At 43.7% G+C, this 18292-nt stretch overlaps 2 protein-coding genes across 2 annotated transcripts in view; both read left to right on the forward strand.

Annotated features, from left to right (window-relative positions):
• Positions 1–5684: 5684 nt before the first annotated feature.
• LOC144124291 (uncharacterized) lies at positions 5685–11493 on the forward strand. The gene is made up of 4 exons (XM_077656927.1): positions 5685–5832; positions 9587–9738; positions 10825–10892; positions 11486–11493. Exons 1-4 carry the CDS (start codon positions 5728–5730, stop codon positions 11491–11493), a joined length of 333 nt encoding a protein of 110 aa, XP_077513053.1. The 5' UTR covers positions 5685–5727.
• The window catches only part of LOC144125557 (uncharacterized), a 38081-nt gene continuing 30667 nt past the window's right edge, over positions 10879–18292 (forward strand). The window contains exon 1 of the mRNA XM_077659044.1: positions 10879–11710. Within this exon, the coding sequence (XP_077515170.1) occupies positions 11627–11710 (84 nt within the window). The 5' untranslated portion in view covers positions 10879–11626. The remainder of the gene's footprint in view (positions 11711–18292) is intronic.

Below are 18292 nucleotides of genomic sequence, written 5' to 3' on the forward strand. Positions count from 1 at the left end.
TATCAAGGTGTGTATGTTGTTAACGAGCACATGCATGCAAATTTTGTTTCGTTGGTAAGCTGTGATATCGCATCGGGTGGAAACCAAACAAAATAAGTCGAAGAATAAAGGATTAGAGTTAAGGAGAACTGTGGTTTTCACTCTTAACAAGATTGCAGACACCATTTTGTCTTTTCGAAGCTTCCATAATTATGTACGTGAATTATGAATAAACAAGTACGTTTCATAAAGGTCATAAAAAATAACATCCAACCTAACCTTCGCATAGTCCGCTTCACGATGCGCATTTAATTGGACCCTTTCTCTTGTACAAACGAATGCTTATTTTCGTCACGTAGATGCGTGTATGTTACAAGCAATCGCGCCCGTTTTGACAAAGTACATTATCCACTGTTCGTCAACCTCACCCTTCTTGTACCTTGAACTGAGTGTGAGCCCCGACACTCCACAAAGCAGTCGGTATTTCACAACAAATTTTCAAATACATCCACTGCGTGGCATGTCCACTTGCTTTCAGAAACAAATATTTCAAATAATCACAGTAAACATTAGCTGAAAGCGGCCCTGTTGAACGACAATTTATGATAGTCAATGCAGATTGAGAGGCAGATATCTTCATAATTTCTTCCCTCCGGACGTATTTTTCGCATTAAAAATAGCATTAAGCAAATTTATTCTATCAGCCAGGAGGTGGCGCCTATTTAAAGAGAGGTTCTTGGTACGTATCAAAAGAGGAATATTACATATCGCTTAAACCCTGGACCGACGCCTGATGCTACTGAGTTCACTGTTAACGAAGGTAAGTCTGAATATGATTTAATAAGTTTTGCACAAGACAAGTTATTATCGTTGGCTAGAAAGTGGAGGATATCGCATGGAAACACAAGGTTAATAAACTAGCTTTCTTCGACAATGAATAATGTCATCGAAAATAGTGATTATACTGCAAGCAATTTGCCAACTAACATTAACCACAATAATTTAAGTAACTGTACATGCGGCGCCGTTTGAGTCATTGCATGAGAGCTGCTTGCGTCACCAAAAATAGAACAAGAGAAGGTAAACAGTTGTGAGGTATATATTATCAAAAGAGAGATTTTTCGACGAGTTTGTACGAATATTTTGCTTCAGGTCGAAAATGCTAACTTTAGCACAAGTTCTCATCCTTCGATTAAGCAGTAACATCTATTGTCATTATTATATTGTACCTCTAGCATATTTTCTGGGTTGACTCAGCATTGCCAAGCATGAACATTAAAGTTTTATTTTAATCGAAAAGTACATAATTTTTCAGACATTAAAATTTAAATCATAATAACTGAAGAAGACGGGGCATTCAGTCGACGTTTTCGTTGCTTCTGTGTTATTTGTAACGTACTAGGCTTTCGGTAAACACACGCGTTCTCAATTAATTAGCCAATGTGTATAATATATGTACTAGCTGTTCTAGGCTGTGCTCCGTTTGGACTGTCTTGAATATACTGGCTATAATCGTATTAAGAACATTGGTAACAACTCGACCATTGAGTGTTGAAACACATGTCGAATTTTATATTGCCCTCTGTGCACAAATTATTTTAAACCCATATTTACAGTTCGAAAATTGCCCACCACACCCCGCTATTGTCTATGCGCTATAACCTATTTGCAATGATAAAGGGCTCCGATATACCAATTTTACGATCGCAACAACAAGCTAATAACACAATCAGGTGAAATAACAAATTCTCTCTGTTCAATATTTCTCCAAAATCTTTTTTGGTAAGGCTTCATTAGAGGCTGTGTACTACGCCCAGATGTCAGTACCCAAGCTGATTTATGTAAAATAAATTGAAGATGGGTACATACTGCTTTCTGTATTCCACTGTAAATTTTTCCCCACTTTGGATGGAAAAGTTCCGTCCTATTTCTTAATCCTAAAATCAAGTTCAAATGAAGCGTTTCCAGGAATTGTTAAGTAATTTTCTTTGATTTTTTTTTGCCTCTGGAACTCTTGTCCTATATTAGGTCGCTTTTTTTTTTCGCAGGGAGCAAAATACATGCATTTTGTTAGTTTCATCAATATATCAAAGTAGAAGGTAACCGAAACGCTGTAAAATTAAATCTTTTCCCATACGTTTGAAATGATTAAGACGCGTTCGTCATCATTTTCAGGCACTGCAGTTCTGCATCATTGCTAGACCCGAACGGCTCTGGGCATGCTACACTCAGATAAAGTCCTTTCAATGTGATGCAGACTATATGAAGGTCTCAAAAACTACCATTGGGAGCCAGTAGCGTGATCAGCGCTTTGAAGTTGACTTTCAATGAGACAACGACAGTACCAATGCTCAAAATTGCGCCTCATCCTATATATTTTTTACCAAGGTACACTGGCACCACGAGCTATCAGAAGCTCCGATCTGATGAAGCCTCACGGCTTAAGCGCTTGCTGCAATCTCAGAAAGCGGTTCTTCGAAGCGGGCAAAAAAAATTCGACGCCTATCACTTCGGCGTGGCTCTCGGCACACACCGCCGCTTTGGCCAATTAAATAAAAATGTCAGGTGTAATCTGATTTTATAAATATTCACACACTAAGACCACAGGCTAAATTTTCATGTAATCTAAACGGGTTAGATGAACTGCGCTCTTGAGGAGTTTCTTTTCGAAGATCGTCAAGCTGAGCCATGAGCCTCCTGATATGTATACGTTTAGAGCAAAGCCGGAAATTGGCGCAAGCAGGCAAGAAAGATAAAAACATTTCCTGGGTTTTCTCAGGAATCTGTGCCCAATATATATATATATATATATATATATATATATATATATATATATATATATATATATATATATATATATATATATATAAGAGAAGTGGGCACTTCTGCAGAGACACATGACACATTTATTTATCAACGTTTCGACCGCAATGCGGTCTTGAAGACAGACCTGAAGAAGACCGCACCACGGTCGAAACGTTCATAAAAAAATGGGTCTCTGTAGAAGTGCCCACTTCTCTTAAATCTTTATTCTGCGGAGCCAACGCAACCTACGTTCGTAACATATATATATATATATATATATATATATATATATATATATATATATATATATATATATATATATATATATATATATATATATAATGTCACTAACATGTTCTGCCCGAAAAAAGTTCCGTGATGGGTCTGCAACAAAACCCTAATTATTAGTGTTAAAGAAGAGAGAGAGAGCCTTCAATGAAGAACATGGATCTCTGCTGGCTTTTCGAAAATCCTACTTACTGTTCGGGATTCTTTTTGCGAGAAAAAAAAACTGTGACGGAAGGGCGCAAAGAATTGTTGAATAGAAGAAATATAAGTAGAATAGTAATATGCCTTCATTGGGGTATCGGGGTAAATATATTTCGAAAGAGAACGTAAGAAGTTTTTTATACTGAGGCAAGAAATCCATGCTTTGCAGTTAGGCAGACAAAACATTTAGTGTGCCACAAACTCGTAAGTGCGATAGAGGAAGGTATGTCCTCCAGCCCTAGCAGCATGGAAATTTGTTGGTAAAGATTGGTCCTTTTTAGGCAGCCACATTTTCACTATTCTGCCGATGCTCTATGCTGCTTGAGAGATAGGCGAATAAAAGGAGAGTGTGGGGCGCTGCTGCAAAAGTCAGGCGCAGGGACCTAGAACACAATTCACTCATAGTATCAACTGTGTGAAGGTCTCTGTTTTGTGCTAGTTTTGTGCCAATTCTATTCTTAATAAGCTCAAAATTATAACAAAATATGCTGCGCTGTTTAGGTTAAGCAACAGCTCCCATAATTCTGACCGTTCGCTTGAACTAAGCTGTATCGGAAGCTGCTTGTGAACGCGGTCTGCATTCGGAGAGCATTGATGACAGATTCCACATAGAAAGGAAGCCGGCGCACAAGTCTAAATCAAACCACTAACTAAGTTTGCTCCTGCAAAGATAAAAAAATAGCAGTCAGCTTGACAGAGTCTCCTGCATACTTTCCGTGCCAAATATTTACTCACTTTGCAAATGGCCCTTCGGATATATCTGTTCACGCGCCCACCATGATGAGTCGGCATCGAAATGTGAGCGGTCGTTACGGCACAGCTCAAATTAGTGGCATGGATAGTCAATTCTCTGGCAGCGAAGCCGCCTAAGAAAAATCTAGAAGAAAAACAATAAAACGTATCAACAATGGTTTCGGCCATCACTCTAGGTATATTTCTATGTAGTTAGGAACGAAGTTTTCCGGCAGTCATTTCAGCATTGCATGACCTCGATGTGGAAGAAACCCATGTTGAGTACACTGACCCCACCTAGAGGCCCAGCAGTAAAACAAGTCCTTCATCGGATTGTGATGAAATACTAAACGGTAAGACAGTAAAGCCAGAAGCACAACCTTTCCACTTCTATTCACCGCGTGTTTACATGTGGTATCTACAGGACTAGGTTGGAAACAACTCGAAATAAAAGTTATTAAAACACCTCAGTAATCCACAATTTTTGACGACATTGCCTTGCTAGGTAACTCGAGACATGAACTGCAGCATGCTGTTGATTAATTAAAAATGTCCACGGTGGTACAAGGAACTTAGATGAGGAGAACTAAACAATTGTAGCAGGACATTGCCCTGCTAAGTAGGGCAGGAGAGGAATTGCAGGATTTTGTTGATGGCTTAAACATTTCAAGCATTAAGATGGGACGGAGAATTGAGATGAAGATAATGAACCATTCTTGAGCTCTCCGGTAAAGGAACCAAATGTTTACGATAGGATGGGAGATATATGATCTAAAAAAATCACAGGTCTGAAGGCAGGCAGAGGGCACACATTAGAAACCGGCGTGAAATAAAAACCTATGATATTAGCATTGAGATGGAGTTCATTTGACAGGTACCTGATGGTCGTGTACAGCAAATTAACAGCATTTCTCAAGAGGAATATATACAATAGTTGCACTTTGTCAGCGCGTACGCAAGGGACAGAAACTGAGAGGCTCAAAAGAGCCTTGAAATTAACTTGAGAATAGCGCACCGCGCAACCGAAAGGAAGGTGATAGCTACGATGTTAAGAAACTGGAACAGAGCTCAATGGGTTTGGGAACGAACGAGGGTTAGGTGAGAATAATAGGAAACGGACACGCGCTGGACGTGTAAAACATACAGCTGATAATCGATGACCGCTTTGGGCAATGGAGAGGTCCCCAAAAGAAACCTAACGCAGCAGGGGGTAGATGGGAGATATGCACATAGATAGGACAGCGAACTTGGCATAGTTAACGTGGCCGCATCTCGCGTAGGACAAAGTTAGTTAGAAATGTACAAGAGTGGCAGTTATGCGGTCGTCTGGGCAACGGCGCTGACAGTGATGACCGATGGGAAAGGGGAGCTCCTTGACACCGAGCACTCAGATCGGTAGTGTTCAGAGCAGACGGGCAGAGGAGATGCATATATCACGGGCAAATTTACTTCATGAACCTGCCTCGACTCTCTGTGACTGATGTGCAGGCTCCGGTTTTTTATACTGTTGGCTGCCTCACAAATGAAGTTTCACAATAAGAATTACGAACGATTTGGAGTATGAACACAACTGCGAAAAACGAATAGGAAATCCGTGGTACCATCCATCAAGATTTCTATTATCGTGGAAGCATATAAAACTGAGAGGCGTATGCTGTATCCTGTCCTATTGCCGACACGAAAGATAGAGAACTTGCAGTAAGCCAGTTGCTGTGCGCTAAAATGTCCAGGTTTCTTGCAGCTCGCCTAGCCACTGTCGGCATCCTGCTGCTGTCTCCTCCGCTGGTCTCCTGCGAAGCAAAGCACGACATTGCGAACGCTTTTAAGGTCAGTTTTCTTCTACCTGGTATACCTGGCCAACCCACTATCGAGCGATTCCGATCGATTCCACGGTGATCAATAGGGTTCAGAGCAACGTAAGAGTTTACGAAAAAAACGCGAGGTGTGTATAAAAATGCAGACGTAGTTAAGATGGGACAATTGTCAAAATTTTACAGTGCTAAGAGCGTGCAGCTAAGACCACAGTAAGTTTTTGCAATGCAATGTGCTAGAGTTCCTAATGTGAAGTAATAAAAGGCGTGGCAACATTTCACTTTCGGTTACCGCCTCAATAGCACCGTGAACAAACGCATGAAGGTGGAAACGAAAGAAGGGGGGGGGGGGCGGGAAGAGGGATACTCCGTATAATGAGGGCTCCACACTAATGACGCAAATCTGGGATTCTTCAACGTTCGCTGAAAAAGCACAGCACGCGGATGACTTTTGTATTTCGCCTCTATGAAAACGCGCCGACAGCGGGAGGGATTTGAACACGCTACCTTCAGCTTACCAGCCGAACGGCTATCCACTCAGCGGCCGCCAACCAGAAGTAGAAGATCAGCAGCAGCCAAAAACAGAGCCACGGCGAAAGTAAACAGTTCGCGAGTGAAGAATAGAACGATGTTCGCTTTACGTAGTTAGGTCAAATGCGAATTAGGCGCGCTAACAGTTCGGTATTCAATTCGGTTCCGTTGTTCAGATCCAGTGTTCGCGGGTAGCATTTGTTAGCATAGCGATTATGGGCTAATGTGCATATATGCGGAATAGGAATATACCTACAACTCCTTGTGCAGTGGTGCAGTGGTCAAGCGATGCGCCACTGACCTTCTATGCCAGGTGCTGGCATCGGTGGGACTTGAGTTGCTTGAGTTGGGTTGAGATCCAGGTTGCTCTTTGCGTACAGCCTCTCACGATTAATTGAGCTGGTGCCTGACACGGTGGGCACACTGCTCACATGCCCCGCACTCAGTGAAGCAAAACAAGCTTGAGACAGACAAGCCATCCCACAACGGGGTAAATGAGGGGAATGAAGGTTAAAAATGCTATACAGACTGTTGCAACGTTAGACGCTCACTCTGCGAAAGCTGCATGTTATGGGTAGCGAATGCTGCAGGCTACGCAGGTTTATAAAAATTCTGATTAAATAAGGAAAGTACATAATAAAATCCCGGTATTGAAATAGCAATACTGACGTATGTCATCTCTGCTTCAAATTCCAGTGCGAATAAACGAGCGGGTTAACCGAGCGATGCATTTTACGTTGCAGGTTTAGGCAAGAAACAGTCAATATTAATGCTTTAAAACACGTTTTGTTCAAACTTACGGTAACAAGCAAAGGCTATTTGTGTACAGCCCGTCTTATAACATGTTAATAGCTGCAATGCTTTCGAAAAACATGCATTCTTGGCAATGCGATAAACTATGTTCAAAGCTAGATTGAGACATATCTGAACCTTACGTGCGCCAAAAAATGGTTGCCTTTATATGGGATGATATCGCCGGTTCAGCTTCACTTAAGACCTGGCTAATGCCTCAAAACTCTACATAAATTAAGACGCAGGCGTTTTAGTTGTCGTCGCGCTCATTAAAGGCAGTACGAATTCCCACCGCCGTCTATGTAGGTGGCGGGGTAGTCACGTCTTTATTCCCATGGTAAGCAGATCTTGGCTGCCACGGGTAAAAATCGCTGCCATACCAAAAAATTCCCCTATAAATATTTTTTGTGTGTTTGTAATTAATTCTGATGCCGCATATGCGCTTACTTGGCCAAGTAGCTTTAGACTGCGGCAAAGAAAATCTGGCCGATAAAATCAGAAAAATGTTCCTATAACGACATAAAGGTCATATAGTATGTGGTAATGCTGTGGGATATAATGATAATGCTAATATTTCACCGCAAAACGTGTGTTCATGTTTCTTTATGCGATTTTCAATGCGTAGATAAAATAATTAATTACCGCACGAACATTTGGAGCAGCTGTTTATTCTGCCATTTTGAGGTAATACCTTTTTTCTCCCACCATAACCTACGTATCTCGTTTAATCAGTTGTCGATCACTATAAGGGCGAAATGATTTCAATGTAGCGTGTTTTGGGGGAATTCCAAACGTGCTACAAACGCAGCCGTCCAACTTGTTAAGGTAGTCGGTCTTATACACATCAGGTGATACTCCTCTCTGTACCTATATGCGAGAGGTTTCAGCGAGTTTCCAGCGCACATCATCAAACTCGTTCGGGTTAGCACGCTTGTAAGATTACCAGGCTGACCTCTCTAGTCTCCATTCAAGTACGTAACGTTCTCATCTAATGTTGAGTACGTTGAACTAAGGAAATATTGAAGGAGTAATGAATTAATGGGATTTCGGCATTGGTACACCCAAAGGCAGCCTTATGGCTACAAATTAAGGCTTTTTTTCAAGTCTTCACCTCCCTAGGGAATGCTGTAAACACCATGGATTGGATCCACTTCAGTTGCGAGTTGTTTCAGTTCCTGCACTGATTTCCTCAGCGTTGCAGCGGCATCTCTAGCCCTTTGAGTTGATTAATTGCCGATGCGGCTGCCCTCGACCAGAAATATATTTTATTTTCATCTGTGGCCAGGAACGGTGATGACACTGGGGCTCAAGGGCTCTCGGCCGTCTGATCCACTATCCTCCCTACTTTAATTGCAGTAAATAAAGTGTTCATAAATCAATCAGCCGTAAATTTGATAATAACGGTACAACTTTCTTTTGTAGCCGTATGGCTTAAGTCGTGTTCATGCTGCATGGTTGGTCACCGCCCTCTGTGTTAGACCGTTCCATTTTTAAATATGGTTACTCGGAGGAGACCACAATTTTCAAGCAAAAGCTTCAAAATGCTACGTAAAGATTATTTCGTCGTGCGTTGCCGGTTGACCTTCAAGTGAGCCAGAGGTCAAGTGTGGCTGTTAGCCTTACCATATGTGGTCCACCATGTTGTCGCACTACTTGACCTTTGACCTTGCGATTCACCGGTAGAGGGCAAAGATAAGGCCGCAGTGTTCATTGGGTGACCAACCTCTCCCGATGAACCATTAATTTAACTGCCGCCTGCCAGGGTGCCAGGGTGGGCGCCCTGCATATCTAGTGTGTGGAACGCACTCAACACAACAGACGCCAAGCCGCGTCTACATGGCCGATACACCACAGCTTTCGCTCCCTAACCAGGTTCAGCAGTAGTTAAACCGCAGCTATTTTTTGCCCTCTCTTGTGCAGGAACGTCGAATAAAGAACAGGGGCTGCGCGGAGAGAGTACGAAAATTTCACTTATTTTGCCCAAGACTATAAAAGAAGGTGAATAAGGGACTCAATTTTTTATACATAAGCTAGCTGTTGTACCTTCGAGGTTTTTTCTTATCTTCCAAAGATGTTTCCCTCTATAATGTAGTGCTGTTAAAGAAGGAGAGGCCGTACTGACAGTCTCTGAAACTTGATGAGGATAGAATTTTTTTTATTGCTTTCACTAAAAAAAGCAGTAGCTAGAGTGCGTTTTTAATGTATGGGTGTCGATCGGCCCACACGAATTTTGCCTCTTCCCTCAGAAATGTTTCCATTTAAAGTTGAAGCCGCGTTCGAAAAGGCGCGACCGCTCTGCCATTTGACGCCTTAGGAAGGGCGGGATAGGTGAAAACTTTTTGTGATTTGATGTCCTGAAGAATGCATGCAAATATCATAGATAAAATGTATAAGAAATGGAGCCTTAATTTAGCACAAATCTACCACCTCGCGCATTTGCATTGCAGATCTTCGAGAATTTTCCTTCTGCTGTTGCTTTGTACGACATCGACCAAGATGGAGACCTCGACTGCATGACAGCGGAAAGGACAGAATTTTCAAACAATCCGCGACAAGCAACTTACATTTTGTCTCTCAAGGGCCTCAACGGGCATCAAGCGTATGTTTTACCTGAACCTGAAGGTGGTTCTTTTCAAAGTAACAAAATATTTGGCTTTCTCCGCGTGTTACTAACTACAGCTGCATTTTATTGTACAAACGTGTGCATGTTCTTAAGAGCTAAAATGCGCATCCTTGTTTTTTTCGTAACGCGTATTTCAGACAAGAGTGCTACAAAAAAAGCATTTCTAATAATAACGCATTATATATGATCACAACCTTTGTTGTGCCTCTTCCGCAGAGGAATTTTCCAGGTGAATGAAGCCACTACTAATTCTTCAATAATTTTAAGAGAATTGGGATACAAACTTTTTAAACCCTAATAGACTTGAACCCGTTGATGGTAAATTTCAAGTGAAAATTTTTGTACTGATAATCTCAAGGTGCATAATATTATGGATGTTTTTTCTTAACCTTATCTTAAATTTGGGCAATGTAGTCACCTTCCGTTCGAGAGAATCACGCATGTTTGATAACATGATATGTACCATTGGTGCTCTTTAATCATTGATCATATTTAGCTTAGTACAGATACGAAGACATTCACAGTTCTACAGTATATTCCACTGAATTAATCACATATGTATCCACATTGCATTAACTTTCAATTATTTCTGTTCAAAATATAACCGCAAAACAAATAACCTGATTTGGTTCCCTCCTCGGAGAAATTTTATGACATCCGAAGTCTTTGATGTATATTTATACCAACTTACTATGAAATATAATCTGGAACACTGATCCTAAATGAACATTCATTAATTGCAACAAACTCCTCTACACCTCCGGCGTATCTGAAAAGCAGCGTAGGCTTAAGACAATTGCCACCATCTGTCAACAACGGTAACAAAGTCACGCATTAAATGGGTGTGTCCGACCGCTTCACTTCATCAATGCAATAGAGGAGAGATTTCTTCATGACCCCCGATATATTTCTAACAGTCGGTGCTTGAAGAGGTCATGTCTCGAAAAATTTCTAGGTCAAATAAAGCTCATATATTTCACGACAGAAGAATGCAGTTGACAAGTCCTCTTCTCAACCCGCGGGTAGCAATTACTGATGGCCTGATTTTGACCCTGAATGCAGGCGGAACATTACATATCGCATAAGACCTGGGCCGACGCCTGACGCAACGCTCTTCACCATTAACGAAGGTAAGTGTGAAACTGTACCACAGAAGTGAATATCTCAGTCCAGTTCGCCTAGTTTTGCGTCGTTATCGTCAGTGCGGTCCCGTCCACATGTGCCCCTGCCCTAAATATCCCTAGGATAGAGACTGAAGGATGTAGGAGAGAGAAGGGTGCAGACGGTGGAGAATAGAAGCAAACGCACCGAGGAGCCCGGACATACGGCGGGCCATATCGGGATGTTCCTCGCAAATCAAGCCGAGGCGGAGTGTCGCGCTCGGAACGCTGCACGTATGCGGATGGGGACTACATGGCATACATACTACCTGGCTGTTGCGAAAGCATCACCGGCCTTCAGGTCTATGGAGAGTGCGGCGCGCGTCAATCTTTCCATTATTTCTCTCATCTCTCTTTCTTATAACTCTACTCTGTTCTCGCATGATAGTTCTAGTGGCACTGGAGGCCGCGCGCAGTGAACAGGTGAGTGCTGTTTCCTTTGCCCCCTTCATGCGAGGACTCTAATAAATTCAAATGTGGGACATGTCTTTCATAAGGTATCCCAAATATATTTAAAATTCGAAATTTGATTTAAAATATTTCTTTTTCGGTATTTACTGTAGACTGCTGAGCTTGCCTATTTCCACGTGACCTAAATAAACCGAAGCCAAACACTTCGGCCTACTTTACAGCATACAGCCCTGCTGTGTAGTTTTAAGGTAGAAAGGTGTGATGTAATCTGCTTCATGGACTCTTTGTAGATTATGACCATGAGCTACATGGCCGTTTCGTATACACGGACTACGTCAACTGCGCAATCAACGAGTTTCCTTTCGACAATCGTCAAGGTGAGCCCATGTGTGTCGAACATTCGTAATTTGAGACAAACACATGATGAAGAAATAAACAGCCCAGAGGAACACAAAAACTTTTTCGCGAACTATGTATTTTCATACTGCTAGCTTTCTGCAGAAGATCCTTCAAATCAACTTGCATAAATGAGTGGCATCGATCAGATGGCGGTCAATGTCGGGTCGTATTAAGAGTATTACCCTTAAAAATGTTGTATAAAACAGGAAAAGCTCTTTCTTTGGGCTGCGACATTGGTCTTTTGAAGCCACTTGTTGTCTCCACGAGTTGTTAAGGCCACTTGGTCGCAATCGTTACGTGAGAATGCTTTCTGCAATGCGCCCGGCTTATTCTTCATGCCAGTATTATGCAAATTTTCCTATCGTCCACAGATTGCATACTGTGGATAAATACTGCAGCAAAAGACAATGCTATCCAAAGCTGCCTCGACCAGTTCCGAGACAACTGCGAGAATGGAGTGGACGAATACGACGAAGATTCCTGCGGACTGCCGCAATACAGTAAAAGCTGAACGGATACGGATGCATCTCTTCGAGATATGAAGATTTAACCTAAGGCGTAGTTGGGGAAGCTTGAATAAACATTATTTCGCATTCATTATTTCTTCCCTAGGTACTCTATTCTTACGATCTGTACGTTTCATTTTTTTTGAAGAGCCTTATGTGAAATTACTGGAAGGTATGTATAGCAACTGCACAGTTGTCATAGTCCTACATAAAGAGAACAATAAAATTTCAATAAGCAAGGGTGCCAGGCCGGGAGACACGATCTCGCCAATGACATTCGCCGCCTGTTTACAGAAGGTATTCGGAGACCTGAACTGGGAACAGTTCGGGATAACTGTTCAAGGAGAATACCTAAATAATCTGTGATTCGCCCATGACTGTGCCTTGCTGAGTCACTCAGGAGATGAACTGCAAAGCATGATCAATGACTTAGACAGGCAGAGCAGAACGATGGGTCTAAATATTAACATATAGAAAACCAAAGTAATGTTCAACAGACTAGCAAGGAAACAGCAGTTCACATTTGGTAGCGAGGTGCTGGAAGTGGTAAAGGAATACGTTTAATTAGGGCAAGCAGTGGCCACTGATTCATATCATCAGAGCAAACTAACTAGAAGATTAACAATTGGTTGGAGTGGATATCGTAGGTTCTCTCAGATCATGAATGGCCGTTTATCAATATCCCTCAAGAGAAAAGTATACAACAGCTTACCGGTAACATCTTACCGGTAAAGACAACGCAGCGAGCTATGGAATGAGAAATTATAGGCGCAAGCATTAGAGACCGGAAGCGGGCAGAGTCAGTGAGAGAACAAAGGCGGATTAATGACATCCTAGTCAAAATGAAGTGGAAGCAATGGGCTTGGGCAGGGCAAGTAATGCGAACGCAAGAACAAATCAGCTAGCCTTTTTCTATTAATTTAATCACTACTACATCTTTCATCTCACCTTCACCCATCATTGATACCCTGGGGCAATAAATTTCGTTTAAAAAAAGAACCGCTTATCCATAACGGAGTGGATTCCAAGAGAAGGCAAGCATAGCAGGGCGCGACATATGAAGTTAGGTGGGCAGATGAAGTTGCGAAGTTTGCGGGCATAAGGTGGGCGCAGCTGGCAAAGGACATGGTTAATTGGAGAGACATGTAAGAGGCCTTTGTCCTGCAGTGGATGTAGTCAGGCTGATGATGACGATGATAATGCATTAACAAATTTCCGCGGCGCTCATCTCCAGGAAGTCGCCAAGCGGTTTTAAAGGGTAAAGAAACGTTGTTAAAGGCAAAGTGTAAAGAAAGAAGTGTTGCTTTCACTGTCGCCTCCAGCGTCCACTACATTATTCCCCCGCCCTCACATTCCTGGAATTATCGCAAGCGGCTACAATCATGAAATCAACGTTTGAGTGTGATGTTGTCGCGGCACTCAAGCGCGTGCTCACCTGGGATTTTTCATAATGCGCATGCTATCTCTTAAACGCGGAGAAACCTTATATAGTCCATAAACAGAGTAAAAGCGGCAGCGGACACTTAAGCTCCACCTTGTGATTAAGACGCGACATCGTTAATAGATTAACGCCATTTTAGACAGAATTGTTCATTCTTTACCATATATTCATAGATCGCTGGCAGTCCTCGTACCATTCCTGGCGCAGTGGTGCACCGGTTGAGCGATGCATTACTTACTGGCAGGTGGCTGCCCAGCCAGGTGGCCACAAGCCAACGGTGGTGTTTGTGAGGCCTAGTTTTCACTTTTTCCCGTGCAGGTTCTCGCTACCAATCGTTATTGCAACTGCCACCTGACGCGGTGGGCAAGTGGCAGCTCACAGGGTGACGTCCGGAGACTTGCATGGCGGTTTTCGCACTCGTCGTCACCGCCGCCACCGGCGACGACTATGGGTTGCCACGGAGCTAGACCCTAACATTATCGCGTTAAGAACTGATGAACTCATGACCACCGTTCCTGGACCAAAATATTGAATAATGGAATAATGTTAGGCATAGTCATGAAAACTTGAAGGTCATGCTTCATTTTCTCGATGCGTAGCAAACTCTGTTTTAAAATTTTTTCCCTTTCTCACATCGAGCAGTTATGACCCCCTAAAAAACCTGTGGGAACGTTAATGAGTGTAGAAAAAACGTTAACAGTAAAAAAATGCACTACTGTCGAATAAAAATCTGCAAATATATTAGTTATTATGACGCCATTGAAAACATTGCGTTCATATACTCTTTCTGAGACTTTTTTTTACCATGCCCTATAAATTGGCACCGAAAAAACTCCGAGTAACTACATAAAATGTTCAACATGCCTGATGCTACCTTCAGCTGTCTTGGCTCGGTTAATTTTTTTACATTTGGCTAAAGTAAATTGGGGCACTACATATTGTGTCTTCTCTTAGGCTGTTTGTTGCTTGTAAAAGCGCAAAACTTCTGAAATATAACATTACGGCACGCCAAGTGCCTCGCTGACACCCCCTTCAGAATATCTGCAACATTCGCGCAGAGCTCGTCAGTTCACCGTTGCTTTTTATTACCTGTCTCTTAATAAGATGGGAGAGAGAGAGAGAGAGAGAAACTTTATTGGTGCCAAAAATTGGTCGATTCAGCGGGACCCGGGTGTCTTCATGTTGAAGTTCCGAGTCTTCCAGGGGTGGTGCTCTTATTCCAGGGCCCCACTGAGTCTTGCTACCTCATACGCATGCTAGACCAGTCCTTTTTGGACTGCCAGCACGCTGCTGGTGAGCAGGCTCTCCCACTGTTCCGCATTGGGCTCTTTTAGTTTATGGAATGAATAATTGTTTTTACACTCCCATGTAATATGGTATAAAGTGGAGGTGGCTCCACACCACTTGCATGTGTCCGCGTACTGGTTCGGAAACATTTTGTGAAGTATGTGTAAGTTATGAAAGCTTCCTGTTTGCAGTCTACGCCAACCGACTGCCTCATATTGCGTTAATAGCTGGTGTGGTAGAGGATACGCTATCCTCTGTCCTCTGTAGTGATCTAGGATTTCCGCGTACGATGGTTCCACCGTTGTGGTGGCCTCAGGGTCACTTGATGTCTCTGCTCGGTTGGTAAGCTCGCGAGCTAGATCGTCGGCCCTCTGATCCCCAGTCACACCGGTGTGCCCCGGCACCCAGAAAATTTTGTGCTGAATTTCTGCGTTCGGGGGTCCGCCTGGAGGATGATGCGTAGCGCTCCCTTGCTGATCCTACCATTAGTGTAGTGCCTGCATGCTTCTTTGGAGTCAGTGATTATTGTGAGCGATTTATTTCTGCGGTATCCGTCAGCTACTGCTAGCGCAACAGCAGCTTCTTCCCCCTCGGATACTCTGCAGCCGCTCTGTGATATACTGGTGACTAGGTCCCCTTGATGGTTCACCACCACCGATACTCCTCTGTGTTCCTTCGTGTTTCTGTTCCGTCGATGCAAAGCCGCATCTGTGTATACTACATTCGTTTTTTAAGCTAAGTGCTTTTCTACATACTCTGCTCTCGCAGCCCTTATCCCTGCGTGCAGATTAGGGTCCATGTTGCGAGGGATTGGGCACACTCTGAGTATTTGGCGAATGTTATCAGGTATGCCCGCAACCCTATCTTCCACTTCTTCACTTAAGTAGCCCAGCCTTCGGAGGAGAGCTCGCCCGGTGGTTGACTGCTGGAGCTTGTACATTTGGGCCCCTATGAGAGCTTCCTTTAGCTCGTCAAACGTATTGTGGACTCCCCACTTGAGGAGCTTCTCGTTTGACGTATTTCTTGGTATATTTAGGGCCGTCTTGAAAGCCTTCCTGATTAAAGTGTCTGCTTGTTCTTTTTCGTACTGTGTCATCTTGTGGTAGGGGAGTGAGTATGTTATGCGGCTGAACACCAGGCTCTTGACTAACTTGATCGTGTCACTCTCCTTTATGCCAAATCTTCTCTGTGATACTCTGGTGATCATTCTGCTGACCTGTTGCATTGATTGTTGGAGAAGGCTCAGGGTGTGACTACACTTCCCGCTGCTTTGGATCCACATTCCCAACACTCTGATCATGTTGCGTTCCGGGAGGACCTCCCCTTCAATTTTTATGTTGTATATTTCTTTGGATGATCTCTTGCCCACTCGTAAATTTCCGACTTCTCGGTGGAGCATGTCAGGCCTCTCTCTCTGACGTAGTTCTCCACGCATGTGGCTTCCTGCTGCAGGAGATCTTGTTTTTGCCCTGGGGAGCCCTGGCTGATCCAGATCGTTATATCATCGGCGTACATAGCGTGCTTTATCCCCTCTATCTGGCTCAGCTGTCTGCCTAGCCCAATCATGGCTATGTTGAAGAGGACCGGTGAGATCACTGAGCTTTGCGGGGTGCCTTTGTTTGGTGTTTCAAAGACCTTGCTCCGTAGGTCCCCCAGTCCAACCGTGGCTGCGCGGTTTGACAGGAAGGCCCTTGCGTAGTCATGTACTCTTCTTCCGCAGTTGGTGGTGGTTAGCCCTTCCATGATGGCGTCATGGCTGACGTTATCGAACGCGCCCTTGATGTCCAGTTCCATGATGATGTTCTCCCCTGTTTTTGGGGCTGCTTCTGCGACTTCCTCCTTGATCTGTAAGAGTATGTCCTGCGTCGATAGATTTGTTCTGAAGCCGAACATACTGTGCGGGTACAGATCTCCATCTTCCAGGTATTGTTGTATTCTCCTTGTGATGACTCTCTCAAAAAGCTTTCCTAGGCACGACGTGAGCGAGATAGGGCGCAAATTGTTTATCTCCAACTTCTTGCCTGGCTTGGGAATCATCACAACTTCGGCATGCTTCCATTCCCATGGCAGTGTGCCTTCTGTCCACAGTGTATTGAGGTAGTCTGTGAGTTGCACCACCGCTTCATCGCTGAGGTTGCGAATTAGCGAGTTTCTGATTTTATCGGCTCCTGCTGCTGTTTCTGGTAACCGCCGCATAGACCTCTTCCTTGGTTATCGGCCTGTCGAGGTGCGGGTTCTCCTCCCCTTGATATTCTCCTTAGTATCCTTGCGACTTGTCTGTGCCTTAGCACTTCTTCTTGATCGTCTCCAGTATCTCTTCATCTGACTCTTAGCTGTTGTGGACCAGCCTCTGGATTGCTTTCCCACTTTTTGCTTTGGTCTTTGTTGGATGGATTCATGAAGGCTTTGAGTATCCTTCACGTTCTGGCCATGCTAAGGGTGCCCTTCAGAGAGCTGCTAAACTGCTCCCACCCCTGTCTGGCCAGGTGTGCCGCATACTCCTCTGCCTTCTTGGTGACCTCTGCGACCTTGAGTCGTAGCTTCCTGTTAAGCTTCTGTCTTTTCCATCTCTTTGTGAGCCCTCGCCTTGCTTCCCATAGCCTAAGCAGCCTCGGATCCACTTCCGGTGTGACTTCCGTTCTCTCTATCTCTTGCGTGTTTTGTTCCTGCAACTCTTTCAGCTGCTTACTCCATTCCTCTAATGAGGTGATTGCGCCTTGCATCTGCCCACAATCGCCCCGGAAAGCGTCCCAGTCTTTTATGTGGGCAGTCCCAATTTTTCTTTTAGTAATCTCTGCTTCAAGAGTGACCTTGATTACATAGTGGTTACTTCCCAGGTTCTCCAGCAAGTTCTCCCACTCGACCTGCCGCGCTCTTCTGACAAAAGTCAGGTCTGGGCATGTGTCTGGGCTAACACTGCTCCCTAATCGCGTTGGTTGGTTCTCATCTGTTAGTAGGTAGCAGTTCGCATTTTCCGCTGTAATACAGATTAGTTGTCCTTTTTCTCTCCTTTCTGGTAGCCCCAGCTGGGGTCTCTCGCGTTGAAGTCTCCCGCGATAAGCAGTGTGTTGGATTTAGCTAGTCTTCCCACCTCCATGAAAAGCTTATTGAAATTGCATCTCTTCTGTCTGGGTGGGCTATATAGGTTTACTGTGAAAGTGCTTTTGGCTTTATGCTTCTTTTTGGGAATAACCTCCGTTATAACGTGCTCTATCCCCGTGTCCTCAATTTCGTCATGCGCTATGGTGACTAGGTGGTTGTTAATTAGAGTTGCCGTGCGTCCATTTTCCTGGCACTGGTATCCTTTTAAAACCGGAGTTATATTA

This window comes from Amblyomma americanum, chromosome 3 (genome assembly GCF_052857255.1).
Source record: "Amblyomma americanum isolate KBUSLIRL-KWMA chromosome 3, ASM5285725v1, whole genome shotgun sequence".
In the NCBI taxonomy this organism is placed as follows: Eukaryota; Metazoa; Arthropoda; class Arachnida; order Ixodida; family Ixodidae; genus Amblyomma; species Amblyomma americanum.

Excerpts from the sequence above, each read along its gene's own strand:
- LOC144124291 (XM_077656927.1), top strand. The coding sequence starts at position 5,728 with ATGTCCAGGTTTCTTGCAGCTCGCCTAGCCACTGTCGGCATCCTGCTG. Across the intron at positions 5,833-9,586 it reads ACATTGCGAACGCTTTTAAG|ATCTTCGAGAATTTTCCTTC; the intron begins GTCAGTTTTCTT and ends TTTGCATTGCAG. Across the intron at positions 9,739-10,824 it reads GGCCTCAACGGGCATCAAGC|GCGGAACATTACATATCGCA; the intron begins GTATGTTTTACC and ends CCCTGAATGCAG.